The sequence below is a fragment of the Bos grunniens genome, chromosome 6 (genome assembly GCF_055505025.1).
Source record: "Bos grunniens cultivar Pamir isolate PY7600 chromosome 6, Bosgru_T2T1.0, whole genome shotgun sequence".
Taxonomy (NCBI): domain Eukaryota; kingdom Metazoa; phylum Chordata; class Mammalia; order Artiodactyla; family Bovidae; genus Bos; species Bos grunniens.
Window position 1 is genome coordinate 3,728,279 of NC_141170.1, and position 19,267 is coordinate 3,747,545.

A 19,267-nucleotide genomic window follows, 5' to 3' on the forward strand; every position below is an offset into this window, starting at 1 on the left:
AGCCACCTGCCAGCACCAGGTGGCACCCACGTCTGCTCAGGGACACTACAGTCAAGGAGCCCTGGGGGTGTGGCCTGAGATCCCCTGGATTGCCGTTATCCAGGTCTTGGAAACATCCAGGTCAGCCCTCCCCAGTGCCCAAGCCCAGCCCAGGGTCTGCAGGGTCACGTGTGGGAACTTATGCCCCCCCAGTGTGGCGTATCAGTGCTGCCAGCTTGCTGTGCAGAAAGATCTTTTTCAGACTAAAGTGATACTGGTTTCCTGACAGCTCGCCGAGCTCTGCCTCCCAAGTCCATAGTTCACGCCTGCCCTCACGTCCCCACAACAGCCCTTCACACGTCTGAAGCTGATGCCAAACCTACTCTGGCCTGGGCACATGCAGCTGGCTTCCCTGTCTGGCCTCCACCTATCTAATTCAGGTCCATCCTGAAAAGTCACCTCCTCTGGGAAGCCTTCCCTGCTCTCCCAGGAGGAGGGGCGGGTAGGGGCATCCTCACAGCCCCAGGCCTCCCTCTGGCCCACCCGACCACGCTGGGTTGTCATTCCCCACCCCTTGTCTCCCCAGGCCTGGCAGTGAGCAGCTATCAGCAGCATGGGTGGGGGTGGGGGTGGGGGGTGGTGAGGGGGCGGGGTGGTGGTGGGTGCTGGGGAGTGGGGTGTGGCTGGTGGTGGGGTGGTGGGAGCGGGTGCTGGTGGTAGGCAGGGTGATGGTGGGGGGTGGGGGTGGACACTGTGCAGAGCCTGGCACTAACCCCCTTGGCAGGGTCTGGTGCCTTCGTCCTGGGGTCCTGCACGGGGGCCATCCCGGGGAATGCTCCGAGGTATTCCCAGGTGGAGAGGACGGGCCCCCGCCGCACTCAGCGCTGGGCACCCAGGGACTTACTTGAGGATCTTCAGGGGGATGGAGGTGTCCTTGATGGCCACGATCACGCCGCCGTGGTCCAGGTAGAGGATGTGGTGCTCCTCCTCAAACACCTGCAGCAGACCGTGGGTGGGGCTCTGAGGGCAGGACCCGGGGAGGGCTTGGAGGGCTTTCAGGGTCGGGGGTTGCTCTCCCAGGGACAGAACTGCCCACACGCTGGCTGGGAGGCTGCAGCAGAGTCCAGCTCCCTGAGGCAGGGCTGGTCAGAGGGCTCCTGCTGTCCCCAGGCCATCCCCTCCCTCCCTCAACCACCCAGACTCAGTAGGTGTGGGATGAATGGCACGAATGCAAGCTGATGGCAATTTCTAGACCACTGACCAGAGAGCAAAATGCAAATAAACACTGCGAGTGGTTCTGCCTCCAGGAAAACTCAGGCAGCACAAAGGCCAGCAGCGTGAGGATGAGAAAGAAACTGCAGAATTTAGGATAAGCATCCACTCGTAAAAGCAAACCTCTATTTATCATGACTCAGTTCATGTGCCACCTCCTTCAGGAAGCCCTCCCAGATGCCACGCTGGGTGGGTGTGGGGAGTCTCTGGGCCCCCTGTCCCAGGACTTACTGCATGAACTTGTCATTGTTTTCTCCAGCCAGGGAGCTCCTCAAAGGCCCAGTCTGCCTCTGAGTCCTCTCTGTGGCCCAGTACTCGCTCAGGTCACGGCTGGAGGTGCCAGGGCTCAGGAAGTGTGTGTGGGATACATGAATGAGTGAGTGAGTGAATCCCCACCAAGTCCTTAGGGGACAAAATGTCGAGAGACCTGGATAGGGCTCTCACAGGAGGAAACACCTCTGGTGGCCAGGGGGGCATAGCCTCAAATGTGCTCACAACCCTCACATGTGGTCAGACTCCCCATCTTCACACTTGCCTCCCACAAGGACAAGCAGGGAGCATTTGCCCTGTCTACCCACTAGGGAGACGGGTGCCTCCCAATCTCCCCATGGGAGCCCCACAGGCAATTCCACCCTCATTAGCAGGGACTTGGAAATCAGGCGACTCCAACCCCATGCAGCCATGAAATTAAAAGACACTTGTTCCTTGGAAAGAAAGCTATGCCCAACCTAGACAGCATATTAAAAAGCAGAAACATCACTATGCCAACAAAGGTCCATCTAGTCAAACCCATGGTTTTTCCAGTAGTCATGTATGGATGTGAGAGTTAGACTATAAAGAAAGCTGAGCGCCGAAGAATTAATGCTTTTGAACCGTGGTGTTGGAGAAGACTCACTTTGGCCCTGATATGAAGAGCAGACTCATTGGAAAAGACCCTCATGCTGGGAAAGATTGAAGGCAGGAGGAGAAGGGGATGACAGAGGATGAGATGGTTGGATGGCATCACCGACTCGATGGACGACTTTGAGCAAATTCTGGGAGATGGTGAGGGACAGGGAAGCCTGGGGTGCTGCAATCCACGGGGGTCTCAAAGCATCAGACACGACTTAGCAACTGAACTACAAAACAACGCCCACAGGGAACCCAAGGGTCTGCACATCTGTTGCTCTGGTCTTCTGCACCTTGAACAGTCAGCGGTCCCCCAACCCCACGCCCCATCCTTCCCACTTCCCTGACACCCTGAGCTCTAGAGGGTGCTCCTTAAATGTTCTCTGGCTATTCTGGGATCATTCCAGGGAAGTCCTGTTTTTAAAATATGCCCCTTTAACAGTGTATACGCTGTTATATGTAATTTACATTCCCAGAGTTCTGTGGTAGAGACGTCTCATGGCATCCTTGACAAGCCAGCCTGAGCTCTCCAGGTCTTCCTGCCTTTGTCCCACCCTGACCTCTGCCTCCTGCTTGCCCCCCACCCCAGTAAATTCCCTGTCTCTGACACATGGGCGCCCCCTACTCTGTCACCTGGGCACTCCTGCACCCTCCTGTGCCCCCCACCCCGTACCCTCCTCCCATCACCACGGCCCAGCCCTGAACTGACGTTCTCCCACTTAATTCTGACAAGTTCCCAAGTTTGAAGCCTAAGCAAACGGCTTGCCAACAGTGGCCACTGTGAAAATACCTATGGTCAGTTTCTACAAAATACGTCTCTCTGTTTCATCAGGTCTATTAAATCTAATAAGCTGGGGCCAGGGTGGGGGTGGTTTCTGTAATAAATGGACAGGCAGTGACCTTTAAGAGAGTTTTAGACATATCTCACTAGTTTTAGTGAAACAGAAATATTATAACACAATAAATCTCTTTTGCCCTTTTCAAAATTCCTGGTTTCTTGCATATTATTAAAAAAAAAAATGCCAGGACTTTAAACCAGGGTGCAGGTGAGCTCTGCACTCTGAGGATTCACGTCTTTGTCCAGAGCAGTAGCTGGGAGGAGTCTGTTAAGTGGGGGGCTCAGAGGTGCAAAAATTGACTTGAAAATAGAGCTGCTTCCATCCTCAGGAAGGGGAGACACAGACGAAAATTTAGTGCATTTTCTTAAGCGCTTAAGGTAGAAATTGCCACTCCATGAAGTCAGCAGACCACGTGAGGCTTTTTTTTTTTTTTTTTTTCTGGAAAGAAATAAACAGCAAGTGCAGGGGGTCCGAGCCTCTCCTGGGGCGAATGCTTGGGTTTGGCTGGACGCCCCGGTGTCAGACCATCAGCCACCCTGCTCCGTGGGACGCCCTTCGGACAGCAGCCCCCACCCCTCTAGTCTGAGACTCTGAGTCGCGTGCTGGGGTAGTGCTGATGGGCCCTCGCAGTGTGACCCCCCCCAGCTCAGGGGGCCGTTTCCTGCATAACTGCTGTCTCCTGATTCTTGTCATTTTCCTGTTTTTCTTTTCTCAGGCGCACTGAACATCAGATCACCACCCCGTGGATGTGCCCGAGGGACCCTGAACCACACTCACCGCGACCCCCCCCAAACCTGCTCCTCCCCCATTTCTCCTTTCTCTCCCAAGTCTTTGCCATCCACCCAGCAGCTGCCCCTGCAGGACCCCGGGCCTGGTCTGTGGCCCCCATGTCCTGCTGTCGGGGAGTCTCCGTGTGCCTTCCTGCCGGGACAGCATCTCCACCCCATTCCTGGTGGTTATTCCGTTTGGGTTGACGTTCAGGGTAGCCTGACCGTGGGGAGATGTGTCAGACCGCGAATCCTCCAGGAGTGGCTGCTGCAAGAGCAGCAGAAGGTGGGGGCCAGCCGGGCCTGGGCCCTCTTTTCCCCGATGGTGATGTAACTCCTAAAGGGAGTGGTGTCCAGCCGCTCAGGCCGGGGCAGAAACAGCAGCGTGTCTCAGAGCTCCTTCGGGAGCGAGGGGCCAAGAACAGACACGTCTCTGGGGGCCCCGGTGCGGTGAGCCCCTCCCTGCCACCTTACCTGCCGCCAGGTGTGGCCGCAGTCCGACGTGATGTACATTTCCTCTTTATATTCCACCAGCTGGGAGCCCAGGTTACCTGGTCCAGAAGGGAAGAGATGGAGCTGCTCTTAGGACCGGCCACTCTCCCACTGACCAAGGTCTGAGCACAGCCGGGGCCCCAAACCAGGGCTGGTGGTGGATGGGCCCTGGGTCTATGCCACCAAAGCCACCAGCGGACACGCCTTCCGCCCTCCTGGGTGCTGACAGGCCTGCCGTCACCACTGCGGGTCCTAGTCTGCACGGTAAAGGGTTAATTTTGCCCAGAGAAAGCCGGCCTCAGGCAGCTCCGGCAGAGCCCAGGTGCAGGCAGAGCGTGGGGGCCTCAGAAGACCCACGGGTGAGGAGCGGGGTTCAGGAACAAGAAGCGTGGCTGGGGGCCACGCGGGCCAGGTGAGCGGTGTGTGGACCCAGCAGCCCGTGATGGGCTTTAAACTGGGGCAGGACATGGCTGGGTCTACGTTTGGAGGTAGCCCCTGGGGGATGGGTAAGGGGAGGCCAGAGGCAGGTCCGGGCAGTGTGGGGCCGTCCAGGTGTGAGGCTGGGTAAGCATATAGTAGGTGCTCATTAAGAGTCCATCAAGGGGCCATTTGGAGGATGGGGAAGTGGGCGCCAAGTCAGCTGGGCAGCCAACAGGCTCCTCCTGGGTTCTGGTTCACCTGACCCTATACCAGACTGGCAGGTGGGTCACCAGCCTTGAGGGAGCCACTCTGCGGGGCTAGGACTTAATCCGGGGGTGCTGCTGAGTGGGGGCAAAGAACCCCCGCTTAGTATCCAAGGTGACTCCAGTTTGAAGACCAGGAGGCTTGGCCGAGTGGACTCCGACAGGAAGAACTTAGGTCACCTGGAGGACACTGCTCCAGGACGGTCACGGCGGCCTTGGAGCTGGGCTGGGTGACCCCAGTCAGCCTCCTGGGAAGGGGCTCGGACAGCAGAATTTTCTGACATGTCAGATTTCACAGGCTTCTGCTCTGACCACGTGGTGATGGTCGGGGAGCCAGGGACCTGAGCTTCCTTCCAGGATGAAGGGACCTGCTTTGAGGACACGGCAGCCCTTCCGGACTCTTCCTGGAGCCCCAGAGGCCCCTGACCCCGCAACCTGAGCAGCCTTATCCACATGGTGCCCTCAGGAGCGCCTCCTCCAGAGCCAAGTGTAGATGTCACTGGAAAGTCCCAAGGGAGAGGGACCATTCTCAGAGAGACGAGGCAAAGCCAGTTCAAGCAGAGCAGCTGAGGGCTTGTGTGCCTGCCTATTTTTTTGAGGTCCAACCAACATCTAAATCATCCATCCATCCTTCATCAATTTATTATCCATCCATCCATCCTTCATCAATTTATTATCCATCCACCCTTCATTAATTTATTATCTATCCATCCATCCATCCTTCATCAATTTATTATCCATATACCCTTCATTAATTTATCATCCATCCATCCCCTCGTCTCTTCTTCATCAATTCCACCCCTCCCCCTCCCCCTACACTTATCCATCAGCATCTGTTGAGTGCCTGCTCTCTCCCCAGCTTTGTGCTAAGCTGCAGGGGGTGCCAGCTGAGCAACCATGGCCCTGGCTCCCAGGGACCTCTCCTCCTAGCCAGGGAAGAAGGATGCCCTGCAACCGGGGCAGGGCCGAGGATGCCTGGGATCCCGGGGAACCATGAAAGCAGAGAAGGGAAAGCTAATGGACCCACAAAGGAGGGGAATTCAGGAGCGATTCCTGCAGGAAGCGACCTCTGCCCCTTGCCTTGAAAGACGAATGCCACTGGCCAAGCGACAGGGGCAGGTGTGCCAGGCAGTGGGCCGGGTCTTGGCGATGGCAGCGAGGTGGGAGGGGAGGTTGGTCAGGGGAGCTGGGGCAGAGGGGCAGGTGCCGAGCTAGGTTCCCTTCTACCCGCCCAGCCACCGCAAGGCTCTCAGGAAAAGCTGCTGAGCGCAGTCAGGGGGGTGACGGAATGAAGGCAACAGCTGGGGGTTGGGGGTGGGCAGAGGACGGAAGGGGCGCCCTTTATCTCCATCCCTCATCCTTCCAGACACCAACAGAGACGCCGGGACCCGTGCTTCCCACACCGAAGCCGTGCAGCAAAGGCTGCGGGGTCAGCACAGCCTCACAGGCGAGTTTGCCGTCCGTGGTTTCGGGGGGAGTGATGTCTGTCTTTTAAGTGACGTGATCTGTTTTCCTTGCTTCGTCTACCAAAGCTGTCAGGCTGCCAGTCACCCAACAGGCACTGGGGCGGGGGGCAGGACATCAGGGGACATTCAGAGGACACGTCCACAGGCCGTCAGAGCGGAGGGCTCTTCAGGAGCTCGGAGGCCGGGGCCTTCACATTAGGGAGGGGAAACTGAGGCCCAGGGGATGTCCCGGGTGCTGTGTCCCCTCCTGGCTGCTCTGGGCTCTCCTTGGGCCTCCTCCCCCTACAGCCCGGCCTCTCTGCCCTGCGTCCATGCTCTCAGGGCCTGGTACACAGTCAGTACTCCCTGAATGCACGTTTCCTTTCTGACCTTGGCCCGCAGCTTGCAGTGTGGCCAAGACCTCAGGGCCTGAACAGAGCAGAAGAGCAACAAAGATTCACCCCGTGCCCTCTTGGCCGAGGAGGAAGGCGACCTGGACCAGGAGACAGGGCTCCTACTGGGGGCCCCGGGGGCTCTTCCCAACACAGAGAGGACGGGGGTGCTCTGAGCTCCCCCTCACGGCCCCTCAGGGTTTTCCCGGCCACAGGACTCCCCAGGCACTGTGTCCAGGAGGTGTCTGCGCCTTTGCTCTGCGTGACCCTGAGGATTCACCCCCGGACGCGGAGCTGGAAGCAGCGTGTGCTGCGTGGGGGGCCCGGGACCCGGCAGGGTGGCTCCGGGAGGTGCAGCGCCCACCCTACAGCAAGAGCTCGGAAAGGGCCGAGTCCGAACCGGACCGGCGCCCTCAGTCCAGACCATGCATCTGTGTTGTGCTGCCTCCGTAGAAGCTCGTCCCCTTGACACGGCCCAGCCGGGGGAGAACGTTCCAGCTGGCACCCTGGCCTGCTGTGCTTATTGCTGGGTTCACCCTCTGAGGCTGCTTCTCGACCCTGGTGGTTAGAAGCCAGTGTTCCCATCTTTGCTTCTTAAATTCTCCTCTTCCGACCTCACTGGAGTCACCGCTGTGGGTCTAGCCTCTCGTCCACGGTCTTGGAGGACAGGCTCCCAGCAGAAGGCACCTGGTGTGGAGCCCGGCTCAAGGGCGGTAGTGCCCAGGTGCTGTCTAAGTGATAGGGAGAGCTGTGGAAACACGCCTGGCATCCGCCGAACACCAGAGAGGTCGTTCTCTCTTTCTGCAGATGAGGGCGCTGAGGTTCGGAGGCACCAGTCACGCCCAGAGCCCAGCAGCTGGAAGCAGCAGAAGAGGGGCATGTGGCAGCCTCTGCCTGTCCCAGGGTGAGGGGTGAGTGATGGGAGATCCGCGCAGAGGCTCCCTGGAAACAGACAGCCATCACCCCCGGCTGCCTCGGGCGGCTTAGCCCAGACGGGGCCCTCATTTGGACCCACTGCTCCTGCCACGTTGCCCAGCCCATGGGGGGCCACCAGTGGGAAGCTGGTCCCTGCTTAGCGGCAGCGGCGGGGCCTGAGGGAGCCTAGCTCACTCCACCTTCCCTCTCTGGTGCTCTGTTCCCAGCAGACACCCAGGGCTGGATGGAGGATGTAAAAGAATTCACACCTTGGTTGGCCCACATTGTACGGATGGCTCCATCTCCATCTCGGGAAAGCCATGGCGAGGTTAAAAAGCCGTGGAATGAAGTATAAATGCAGCATCCTGCCCCTGGCGGGGGACAGTGAGGGGAGGGAGGGAGGGGCAGAGGGAGGCGGCCACCCACCCCCTGTGCTCCCCCTTCTGTGACTCGCACACGGTGAAGCGAAGCTCCTGCAGATCCTTGCAGCTTTCCTGGGGGCTGGAACGCTTGTCCTGAGCTTTCAAATCAAGTGCTGGGAACATTTGAAACTGTGCCTTCTGCACCTTTGGTCAAGAATTTGAGGTTTCAGGCCATCACGAATGTGCATTTTAAATGTACCGTTGCCTTCGGGTCCAGGGACCTGAGTCCACAAGACCGAGGGTGCCTGACACAGGTGGCCTGACCCCTCTCTGTGTGGGAGCTGGTGCCCCATGAGCGGCATTGAAATTGAGGCTGATGCGCATTTTTGTCATTGACACCCGACCGTCGTGGAAGCAGGTGGACCCCGCCCCAGTGGCAGCCAATGACTAAGACCCCTGGGGCACAGATGGGCAGAAGGAGGCCTAGAGGCTGAAAGCTCTTCATTGCCATAGTCTCTGTCTGGTTGTATCACTTGCCGCCCCCCACTGGAACGCCCCCCTCTCCAGGATAATGTGAGATGCCCATCCTGACCGCCAAGGTCTCCTGCCTCCTGAGGTGCACAGTGCCCACAGGGGTCTCACCTGTTGCTTGTGGGCTCTGGTTGGGTCATTCTGAGAAGCATATTCCCTCCTCTGGAAGAACGGCCCTGTCGCCTCAACATGGCCATTCACTCATTCATTGGCTCACTCACTCATTCATTCACTCTCTCATTCACTCACTCATTCACTTACTCACTCATTCATTCATTACTCATTCATCCTTCACTCCTTCATTCACTCATTCACTTATTCATTCATTGACTCATTCATTCACTCACTCGTTCACTCATTCATTACCACACTCATTCATTCACTCATTAACTTACTCCTTCATTCACTCACTCATTCATTCACTTACTCATTCACTCATTCATTAGCTTACTCACTCATTCATTCACTCTCTCACACACAGCCGCCAGGCTGGGATACATCTGCTGAAGGGTCAGATGCGTCATCCAGCCCACGGTCTGGGGTCCAAATTCTCCAGGCTGCAGCTGGTGCTGGAGCAGAAAGAGGCATAGAGCCTCAGGTTCAGGCAGCCATGAGCCCTGGCCCGGGCCTTGGCAGTCCCTGCTCTGTGACGGGGCAGAGACACTGTCTCTCTGACTGCCACACGCCCCATCCACACCTGGGTGTGCCCAGCCCCAGCCTGGCCCTTCTGCCCCCGGGACCAGTGGCCGGCTGATGGGCCTGCCCCAGAGTCTTGCTCTCTGCAGTTTCAAGGGGCACAGCAGCCCTCCCAGGGCACGGACTTCCTTTCCCAGAGGAGCCTGGGGTGGGTCTCAAGCTTCAGGAGGACACCTTGCAAGTTGCGAGCAAGTCTTCCCTCTCCTCAGGTTCATTACCTCCTCTGTAAAGTGGGGGTGCTGACCTCTCAGGGTCACGGTGGTGATGAGAGGAGTTCAGGGCCTGGCAGGGGAGAAACGGCCGCCATGGCAGCTGTGGACAGAGCGTCAGGGCTGAGCTGCTGAGAGCTGGTGAGGCTGTCCCCTCTCTGAAGGGTAAAAGGGAAGCCAGACGCCAGCCGCTGCCTGGCAGTGGACTTTTAAAACATGTGATTTTATTTGCAATGATTCTTCTAACTCACATAAACCTTGTTTTAGAGTTTTATTTGATCGGCACACATTTCATGACCCCTGAGTAAGTTTCTAGTTTAATGGGGTAGACAGACACAGTCACAACATATGTTTCTCTTTCCCTCCGTGTAAGTTGTATATGTGTCTCTCTCTCCCAACTAGAAACTTCTTTAGGGACCGATAACTATCAACCATGATACAGATTATCCTTCCATCCACTCACTCATCCATCCTTCCATGTACTCATTCACCATTTTGTTTTCCATCCTTCCATCGGACTATTATTCTTTCAACTATTCAAGTTTCCTTTGACGCATCCTGCCACCCACCCATCCATCCATCTTTCCATTCATCCATCCATCTGTTCTTACCTTGGTCATTCACCCATCCATCCATCTTTCCATTCATCCATCCATCTGTTCTTACCTTGGTCATTCACCCATCCATCCATCTTTCCATTCATCCATCCATCTGTTCTTACCTTGGTCATTCACCCATCCATCCATCTTTCCATCCATCTACCCATCCGTCCATCCATCCATCCATCCATCTGTCCATCCATCCATCCAGTTATGTGCCCTCTCTGGACCATGCAGACATCCCTTGGGGGGAGGTGCCAAGAAACCTGGGTTCCTGGGGATGCTATGGCACTGTCCCAGTGGACACACCATGGCCCCAGGCCTGTGACCGCCAAGTCCCACCCCTGAGCCTGGAGCTCCGCGCAGGCAGCGAGGCTCCCGCGCTCTGACCGTGGAGGCAGCGTCCTACCTGCGCCCGTGACCAGGTCCCACGCTCTGACCACGGAGGCAGCGTCCTACCTGAGCCCGTGACCAGGCCCCGTGCTCTGACCACGGAGGCAGCGGCCTACCTGCGCCCATGACCAGGCCGGGGGCGCTGTCCTTGGTGTGCACAGTACCGGACACGTAGGGGTTGTCTGCCCAGCGCAGGTGCAGGTGCAGGTGGCAGTCCGGCTGCAAGGGAGAGAGGGAGTCGCGGTCAGCGCCTGGGAGGGAGCTGTGGCCCGAGGAAAAGCAGGGCCCAGGCGGAACGCAGCCCTGTGGGGGCTGGGCGGGAAGGCAGGGCCACGGCATTTTAGAGGAGTGGGAGGAAGGTGGGGAGGAGGCTTGGAGGCTGACCCCTGGTCATCTGGTCAGGGCCAGGTGGGCTTCTCCAGGGGAGGGGCCTCCCGGCCTGGGTGCTGGAGGGTGGGTGCCCCAAAGTGGCTCCTGAGTGCAGAGCTGGGCCACAGAACGGGACTCCAGGCGCCTGCACGACCCATGGCCATGCTCATCCACCCAGAACCTTCACTGGGGGCCTCTCAGGTGACCATGGGCACCAGGGGACAGCTGTGGGCAGCCCGTAAACTCCATGTCCTCTGGGAGAGGCAGGTGGTACGGTGGGTGTGTTAGAGCCCAGGTTACTCCCGAACATCAGCAGAGCACATCAGGACACAGCCTGGGTGGTGCCCTGGCTGAAGGGGCAGAAACGATGGCTGTTGGGAGCCCTCCAGCACACCTCGAGTCGCTTGGTGGCCGCCTCTGGGCCAGCACTGAGCCACACGCTTCACGAGGTGTGTGTCACGGAACTCTCTCAGCACCCGTCCTGCCATCCCCTCTGTGCTGACGGGGAAACTGAGGCAGAGTGTGTTTAAGCAACTTCCCACAGCTGGGGCTGCCTGGTTCAAAGTCCACACCGTGAAACCTGCGGGTGGGACGGGGAGTCTGGCACTTCCAGGCAAACCAGGCTGGCTGCCCCAGAACGAGGAAGCACCAGCTGTTTCTTGCCCAGCATTGTCAGACCCCCCATCTGTCTTTGCCCCAGCTGCCTGCCCGCCCCCCTACTCCGCTGAGATGGTAGAGGCCAAGCCAGCTCCCTGGGGTGGGACTGGGGGGCCCAGGGGAGTAGACGAGTTGAAAGGATGTATCCTCTGGACTGACCCTCCTGAGTCTCCCCAGGCCTCGGTGACTCACGAGCCCCACCAGCCCTCGGTCACATCTGCATAGAACACAAAACCACAGGACCTAGGACGAGGCCCCAGGTCTCCATGCGGCTCCCCCCAGGCCACCAGACACGACACCAGGGAGTGACCTGCCAGCCACCAGCCAGGACTGCCGCCCACCCCTCCCAGGGTCATTCCACACTCTACCATCTACCGAAATCCATCTGAGAGATCTCTCTTTTCTCTACATTTAATGTTGCTTTAACACTTTCTTCTGGCCCATGAACCGCGTACGTTTTATACAGATTATCCAAAGTTAAAAATCAAAGCGATCAATAAATTGGATATTGATCTGGGCCAGGTGCCCAGGGCCTGATCCAGTGGGAGAGGAGCTTGAGTTTTTACCAGAGTTTTAAAATATATATTAGGTTCATCACACCCTGTATGATTTCATTCATCGCAAGTGTCCAGAGCAGGGAAGTCTATAGACAGGAAGTGGACTTCAGGGTAGGGCGTGGGGTGGGGAGAATGGGGTTGGTGACTAAAGGGTACAGGGTTTCTTTTTGAGTCTAAAGTGGACCGTGCTGATGGGCACATAGCTCTGTGAAGATTCCAGAAACCACTGAATTGTCACACTTTAAATGGGTGAATTGTATGGGATGTGACCGGCATCTCAGTCAAGCTGCTAAAAAATAAAGTAAGATGTGGCAAATGAGCTGGAAGAGCCCCACTTTTAAAGCAGACTTGGTGGGCTAGAGACCCTCCCCAGGGCAGCCTGAAGTTGGCAGGGCCCCGTGGGTGGGTAGCTTGGTCACTGAGTGCCCCCATATGGGAGCCCCCCAGAGAAGGGGAACGCTTGGCTGAGCAGGATAAACTTGACCTGCTGTGGCAGGTTAAGCTGTAGCCTGACCTGGATTTCTCCTGGTTTCTTACAACTGAGAAGCAGGTTGGTGACCTAACATCTTCGGGGCACCTTCAGCCCCTTCTGCCTGGCGGGGAGGGTGTGTCTGGGGGAGGGGTGCCCATGACCTCTGTAAGCAGGGCCAGTCTCCAGCTGCAGAAGGAAGCTCGAGGCAGGAGGAGAAGGCACCTCGGCAGGGACATGGCCTGCCCTGCTGTGTCCAAGGACACGCTCCTGGGCTGAGAAGGTCTGGCCCAGGCACGGCCCTGTTCTGGCGCCCCAGGAGTCCCAGGTGCCAGGTCCTGGGTGGAGTGGCCATGCTCCCCAGCTTGCAGCCAGCCTTCTGCACGTCCCCTGACTCTCTGTGCTCACAGTATCACTATCTCTGGGAGTGGTGAGGCCGGACTTCCCTTCCCCATTCCCAGCCCACTGCGGCTCTGTCTTAATTGCTGGACGCTTGATGGGGGCACAGATAGAACACTCCTCAGGGGTCCCTGTGGTCATGAGTGGCCCACAGGACCCTGGCAGGGCTGTGGTCCCCTTTTGAGCCACACAGGTCCTTCCAGCAGGTCCTGGAGCTGCTGGGGGCGCTCTGCCGGGGGTCTGACTCGCTGACACAAGGCCCAGCTGAGTCTGCACTGAGTGGATGGAGGGATGGCAGGCCTGGAGAGGCCGACCCGCAGGGCCCTCAGCACCTGCACATGTAACGGGAGGGGACGCACCGGGCAGCAGGCTGCTCTCGGGGCGCAGAGTTAGACACGGCGGGGTCCCCCAGGGCAACCAAGGGCACAGGTGGGAAGACCTCAAGGGCGGGCTGGTGCCAGGGGAGGCGGTGGTGAGCGCCCGGTCCTGGAGAGTGGGCCTGGGTACCTGCAGGGCCTGGGTGGGTGTGACGGGCTGAGGGGGCAGCACCACGCTGCCCCAAGATACTCCTTTCTTGGCCCCTCCACACTCGGGAGCCGGCTGGTGCCCTAAAGGGGTGTCCATTGGAGACTGTCGGCTGGTTGGAAGGCCACGCTGCTGGTTGCTGTGAGCAAGGGGACCTGCTCACCCGCGCACCCCACGACTCGCTCAGCCAGTGTCTGAGAAGAGTGGCCACAGACAGCAAAACGGACAGGTTTTCATTCTAAGCCCGAAGGTCAAGAGAGGAGAACCAACCCCAAGGGCAACTGAGCATCCGAAAACAGGCCTGATCCATGCTCGCCTGTTAAAAAGTCCCCTTCAGAATTTGCTCTGTGGCTCAGGAAACTCAAACAGGGGCTTTGCATCAACCTAGAGGGGCAGGAGGAGGCAGGAGACGGGAGGGGGGTTCAAAAGGGAGGGGATATATGTACACCTATGGCTGATTCGTGATGAGGTTTGACAGAAAACAGCAAAATTCTGTAAAGCAGTTATCCTTCAGTTAAAAAAAAAAAAAAGACTCCTTCATTTTCCTGTCACTAGAAGGCGATATTCCCAGCCAGAGACCTCGTCATACGACCCAGGAAAGTCTTTCGGACCCAGAGTCAAAAGAAAAACAGAAGACTCAGAAATCCCACATGTCGGGATCCCCAGCCGAACTTTTTAACATGACTCTTAGCCAAAGGAAGGGGAAGAAAAATGCCTGACGCCGTCACCTCTGAGCGACGCGGTTGCAGGTCTAACTTATTCCCCTTTCTATACATTCCTGCATTTTCCAGGTATTCTGCAATAAGCAGGAATCACTTTTCCGATGAGAAGTAAAACCTCAAGTGTAGCCAGCCCTGTGCATTGAGAGTCTGCACAGCTGAGTGAAGGACACAGTCAGAGAAGAGACCCAGGAGGAGGACCGCCCTGCACGCCCTGCCCCACCCCGCACGCCCCACCCACGGCCGCCAGGGCTGCACACGCAGGGGACGCCGGGGAGCCAAGGCCGCGGCTCCTGCCTTTCCGGCCCAGCTGGGCATCCCGATGCTTGTCCTCTTTCCGCTGTGCCCATCGGGCTCTTGGCCTGACTGCCTGCAGCCACGCACTTACCAGCTGGCTCCCAGTTTTATTATTTTAAGGCTGGGGCATAAATCTCGAAAGGTTATCTCCTTGCTGAGCTGCTTAATTGCAGACAAGAATCTATTCTTAGCGAAAACTTGCTTTGACAGATTAATATGGCTTAACTTTTTCAACGATGATACAAAAATTAGCCCTTTCACAGCAATTCAGTTCTCAGAAGCGCTTTTACAAGTGGCAGGTAATTAATCCTCCCCGTAGGTCGACAGGTGCTGTTATCCCTTGTTGCTAGCCGGGGGGGCTTATGCAGAGGCCGAGCGGAGCCCCCTAGTTGGTGAGGTCAGGGAGCAAGGACCTGAGGCTCTGCCCGGAGGGCGCAGAGCCCCACCTGGTCCTGGGGGGTGGTCACTGGCTGGTCAGGTGGGGTGCCTACCATCTTGAGGGGCCCTGCAGAGATCCAGGCAGGTCCCAAGAGGGCAGAATTGCTTGCTGTTTTGTGTATTGATGTATTCCCAACACCCAGAAGAGTGCCTTTGCATAATAGGTCCCGGTACATGTTTGTTGAATGAATATTCATGTCAAACAGGCACCATTGCTCTTTCTGTTTACAGAGGCACAGCAATGGACGGGGGGCCCTGACTGTGAGGAGCTTCCAGTCAAGGCCAGTGGGAAACAGAAGCATGTGTGCCCAGTGAAGGCTTCTCTGTAGAGGGGACATGCAGACAGGGTTTTCAGGTGTCAATAGGAGTTCATTGAACAAAGAGGAAAAGCCTTCCCCATCCCCAAGGCAGCCAAGACACAGGGGCAGCCTACACTCATATTCATGTAGAAAGGCACCCTTGGAAGATCAGGGTCAGCTTGGAGCTCATGAGATTTGGACTATGTCCTGGCCCCCTCACTCATCCAGCCCCCGCCCCCAATTCCACAGGCAGAGTGTGCTGCTTGGCCCTTGACATTGGCCAACAGGGCTTAGCAAGTGCAGCACAAGCAGGCTTGCAACGTTCCTGCAATGTTTCTGCTCATCCTCCTGCACCTCTGCTATTTCCCAGAGTGTGCCTGGGCTGGTCCCGGGAGGAAGATGCCAGATCCCTTCCTAAATCATAACCCCTGGGTGTGTGAGCGAGCCCAGCCTCTCGCAGATCTGAAAGAGTGAGTGCTGTTTGGGGTGGTTTGTTACACAGCACTGTTGTGACCAGAGCTGACCGAGACACTCCCCTCTCTGACCTCTTTGTAAAGCAAGGAGTTTCTTCCTGCCTTCTCCACCACACCCAGAGAAATAGGTAGTTCAGTCTCTCAGATCCCCTTCTCAGACGTCAGCGTCTCTGACCCCTGGATCCAGCAGTCGTGTCCGGTGCCCACCCCAGGGAAGGTGTGTGCAGTGAGCGGGCACTCACAGGCTTGCAGTTGGTTGGTTTCCCGTTCATGTCCGTGCTGGGAGGCCTCAGGTAATCCCAGTCTCGGCCCTTGTTGTAGGTTATGAGTGTCACCACCTTCCCGTTGACTTTCTGGTTTGCCAGGAAGACTCCTTTCACCCCTCGGACCTGGGACAGAAGCACAAGAAGGATGGTAAACGCCTGCCCGGCCCCTTGTGAGAGCTCTGTGCGCAAGGCCTCATTTGTCCGGGACAATAGCCCTGAGCTGAGGCTGGCGTACACCCTGGAGGTTAGGGGGCTCAGGGCACAGGGAGCGGAGATGCAGTCTGAGCTCTGACTGGGAGATGGCTCTGTCTGACCCCACTTTCCAAGTGCATTTCACAACATCGAGCTGTCCTCCCAAGTCCAGCCTCTGCTGTCAGACAGCGAGCAGAGCCCTGGTCCTTGACATGCGTGCACATCTCGGTCACCCCGTCTTTAGCCGGGGCTCCTGACTCAGATCCCAGTCCCTCGCCTCCTTCCCAGGGGACCCACAGGGCCTGGACCAGTGGAGTCGCTCTGGGCTTCCCTCCAGGGACTTCGTCAGCTCAGCCCCACAGGAGGTTGCCACAGGAGGTTGAGGTAGGGGTCCATGCTGGTCCCAGCCTGCCCTGGACGAGGGTCAAAGTTCCCCATGCCCCCTTTCTCAGGATTCCTGGGGGGCCCAGGGAGGTGACCCACTCACATGCCATAGTCAGTCACTGAGTCGGCTCATAAGAAATGGTCAAGCATCAGCAATTCCCAGTTGTTCAACCTACTGATTCTACAGAGATGAGTTTTTCTGGCAAGTTCCTTGGGTGTGGAGGCCTGGGACCCAGTAACTGAGGCCCACTGGTGTGGCCTGAGTTCCTTGGAGCCCCCGTGGGCCTGAAGCAGCCTTTGCTGCTCTATAAATAGCATGAACCCAGGGCAACTGAGGCACGGAGTTACAGGATTTATCCGGAGTTCCCTGACCAGAGGTGAAGCTCAGGACAACGGTAATAATTCACAGTAAGTGCCTTCTGCGTGGCGGTCAAGGGAGTCAGCAAGCGCCACGGCATTAAATTCTCAGACTCCACGAGGTCGCCGCTGTGCTAGGCCTCCGTGGCAAGGGCCCGACAGGTGGGGAGCAGGCCGGGAGGCACTGAAGACTCTGAGTGAATGGTGTGCGTGTTTCCTGTGGCTTCCGCGACAGGTGACAGGCGGATGGACCTTAAACCACACAAGATCGTGTGACAGCTCTGGGGGCCGGGAGCCCAGCAGGAGTGGGTCCCACAGGCTGAGAGCAAGCTGTTGGGGCCCAGCGTCTACAGGCACCCGAGGTGCTTGGCTTGCAGCCCCTCCTCCATCTTCAGCCAGTCGTACAGCAGCTCCCTGGCCATTCTTCCGTGATTCTGTGTGCTTTTCTGTTCCCTTCTGCTCCTTCCACTCGCGAGGACCCCTGAGATTGCAGTGGGCCTCGTGCAAAACGCTGGGAACTCTTCCCATCTTCTGTCTGCCAACTCCATCCCCCTTTGCCTGTGTCTCTTAATAGGAGGCTGCTGTCTGGGGTGGCGATGGCGGTCTGGCCCTCACTCCACAGATGATACTTCAGGGATGGTCTTTCTTAGGGATGACCCGGGGGAGAAGGACCATGGCCCCTTCTCTCTCACTCTTGGTGACGTCACTCTGTCTCGGGCCCATCTGAGCATCACTCGGGGGCAGGCTGCTGGGTCCAGACGCCTTCCCTGGTGTCCCAGGGGCAGATTCGGTGCTGATTTGCCCGGTGATGGCTTGATGGAAAGTGCTCTTTTATATCCCAACTGGTCTCCATGAAAACACTCAGCAGTAAATAACCCGGACCCTCCTGTCCCAGAGAGGTAGGAGCAGGCTGAGTCTCCCTGGGGTGGGTCTGGTCAGCTGAGCACCAGGTTCCAAAGCTGACATGCCCACTCCACGCGCCCACCCTTCTCATGGCTGTGCTCGTTTCCTGGGGCTGACGTGACAAAGTATCACAAAGTGGGAGAGGACGGGACTTAAACAACAGAAATTCTGTTTCCTCACAGTCGGGAAGCCGGAGGTCCACGATCAAGGCACTGGCAGGGCTGTCCTCTCTCTAAGGTTCTCAGGAGGCTCCTTCCTCATCTCCTCCAGCTTCAGGGGTCTCCAGGTGTTCTCTGCTCTGTCTTCACAGACCCTTCTCTCTGTGTGTCCATGTCTCCTCTTCTGATCCTTGTCATGGGTTTAGGACCCAACACAAGCTCATCTCAAGACCCTTCACTTAGTGACGCTGCAAAGATCCTTTTCCTAAAGAAGCTCAAGGTTATGGCTTCGATGTGGTTTTACCTTTTTTTTTGAGGGGGGGGTCACATTCAGCCCATTACAATGGCTGTCTCCTAGCTGTGGTCAGGACTTCTCAGGGTCAGGGCACAGGACTGGGGACCCCCATGAAAGTGTTAGTCACTCAGTCGTGTCCGACTCTTTGAGACTCCATTAACTGCAGCCCACCAGGCTCCTCAGTCCATGGGCTTCTCCAGGTAAGAATACTGGAGTGGGTAGCCATTCCCTTCTCCAACCTAGGGATCTTCCCAACCTAGGGATCAAACCCAGGTCTCCTGCATTGCAGGCAGTTTCTTTATCATCTTGAGCCACCAGAGAAGCCCCCATATCCTGCTTCCTAACCCAAGCTTCAACACAAGGAGGCCCCCAGAGAAGGGCTGTCATTTGGTCTAGAACCAGGACACCTCCCCCCAACCCCTGCCCACCCCGAGCAGTGGTGTGAGTTCACGGCCCTTCAAAGTCCAGGCCTCTCAGGGCAGTGGTTGCCTGTGATGTCTCGGACAAGACATTTTTCCTGGATCTGCCATTAGATGAACGATAACCACGGAGATAATGCAACTGGCACACGTGTAGACTCTCTAGGCCAGGCCTTCCCCACACACGGTCTTGAATCCCCAGAAAGGGCCACTGCTGTGAAAACTGTCGAGAGCTCGCTGAGTACTGGGCTGCTGTAAGTGTTCAATGGAAACAGAGGCCTCCTTCTGTGCCTCCAGTTGGCACAGAAAGCCTCTGAGGAAGGTATTACTGTCATCCTCGTTTCACTACGAGCAAACTGAAGCAGAGAGGTTAAGTAACCTTCCTGAGGTCACACAGCAAATACATATCAGAACTGGGATTTGAGCCCAGGCAGTGGGGCTCCAGAGCTGTGCTCATAACCACTACCCATGACTCACATTAGGTGGATTTCAGAGAAGCCAAGTCACTTACGAGGAGGCCCAGCTTTGGGGCTGGCCACGTGAGCTCCCTCCAGTCCCCCTGGCCTCTCACTGCCTGGTCTTTGGCATGAATTGCTGTTCCCTGGTTCCTCAAGCCTGGCTAACTTCAG

The 19,267-nt window shown here is 57.2% G+C and overlaps 1 protein-coding gene across 3 annotated transcripts in view; it reads right to left on the bottom strand.

The window, feature by feature from the left end:
• SORCS2 (sortilin related VPS10 domain containing receptor 2) overlaps positions 1 to 19,267 on the bottom strand; it is a 497,183-nt gene that overhangs the window by 33,505 nt on the left and 444,411 nt on the right. For all 3 annotated transcript variants that reach the window (XM_086407453.1, XM_086407451.1, XM_086407452.1), the window contains exons 10-13: positions 15,907 to 16,053; positions 10,579 to 10,681; positions 4,220 to 4,296; positions 884 to 975 (exon numbers count right to left, since the gene is read on the bottom strand). In XM_086407453.1, the coding sequence (XP_086263579.1) occupies positions 884 to 975; positions 4,220 to 4,296; positions 10,579 to 10,681; positions 15,907 to 16,053 (419 nt within the window). The remainder of the gene's footprint in view (positions 1 to 883; positions 976 to 4,219; positions 4,297 to 10,578; positions 10,682 to 15,906; positions 16,054 to 19,267) is intronic.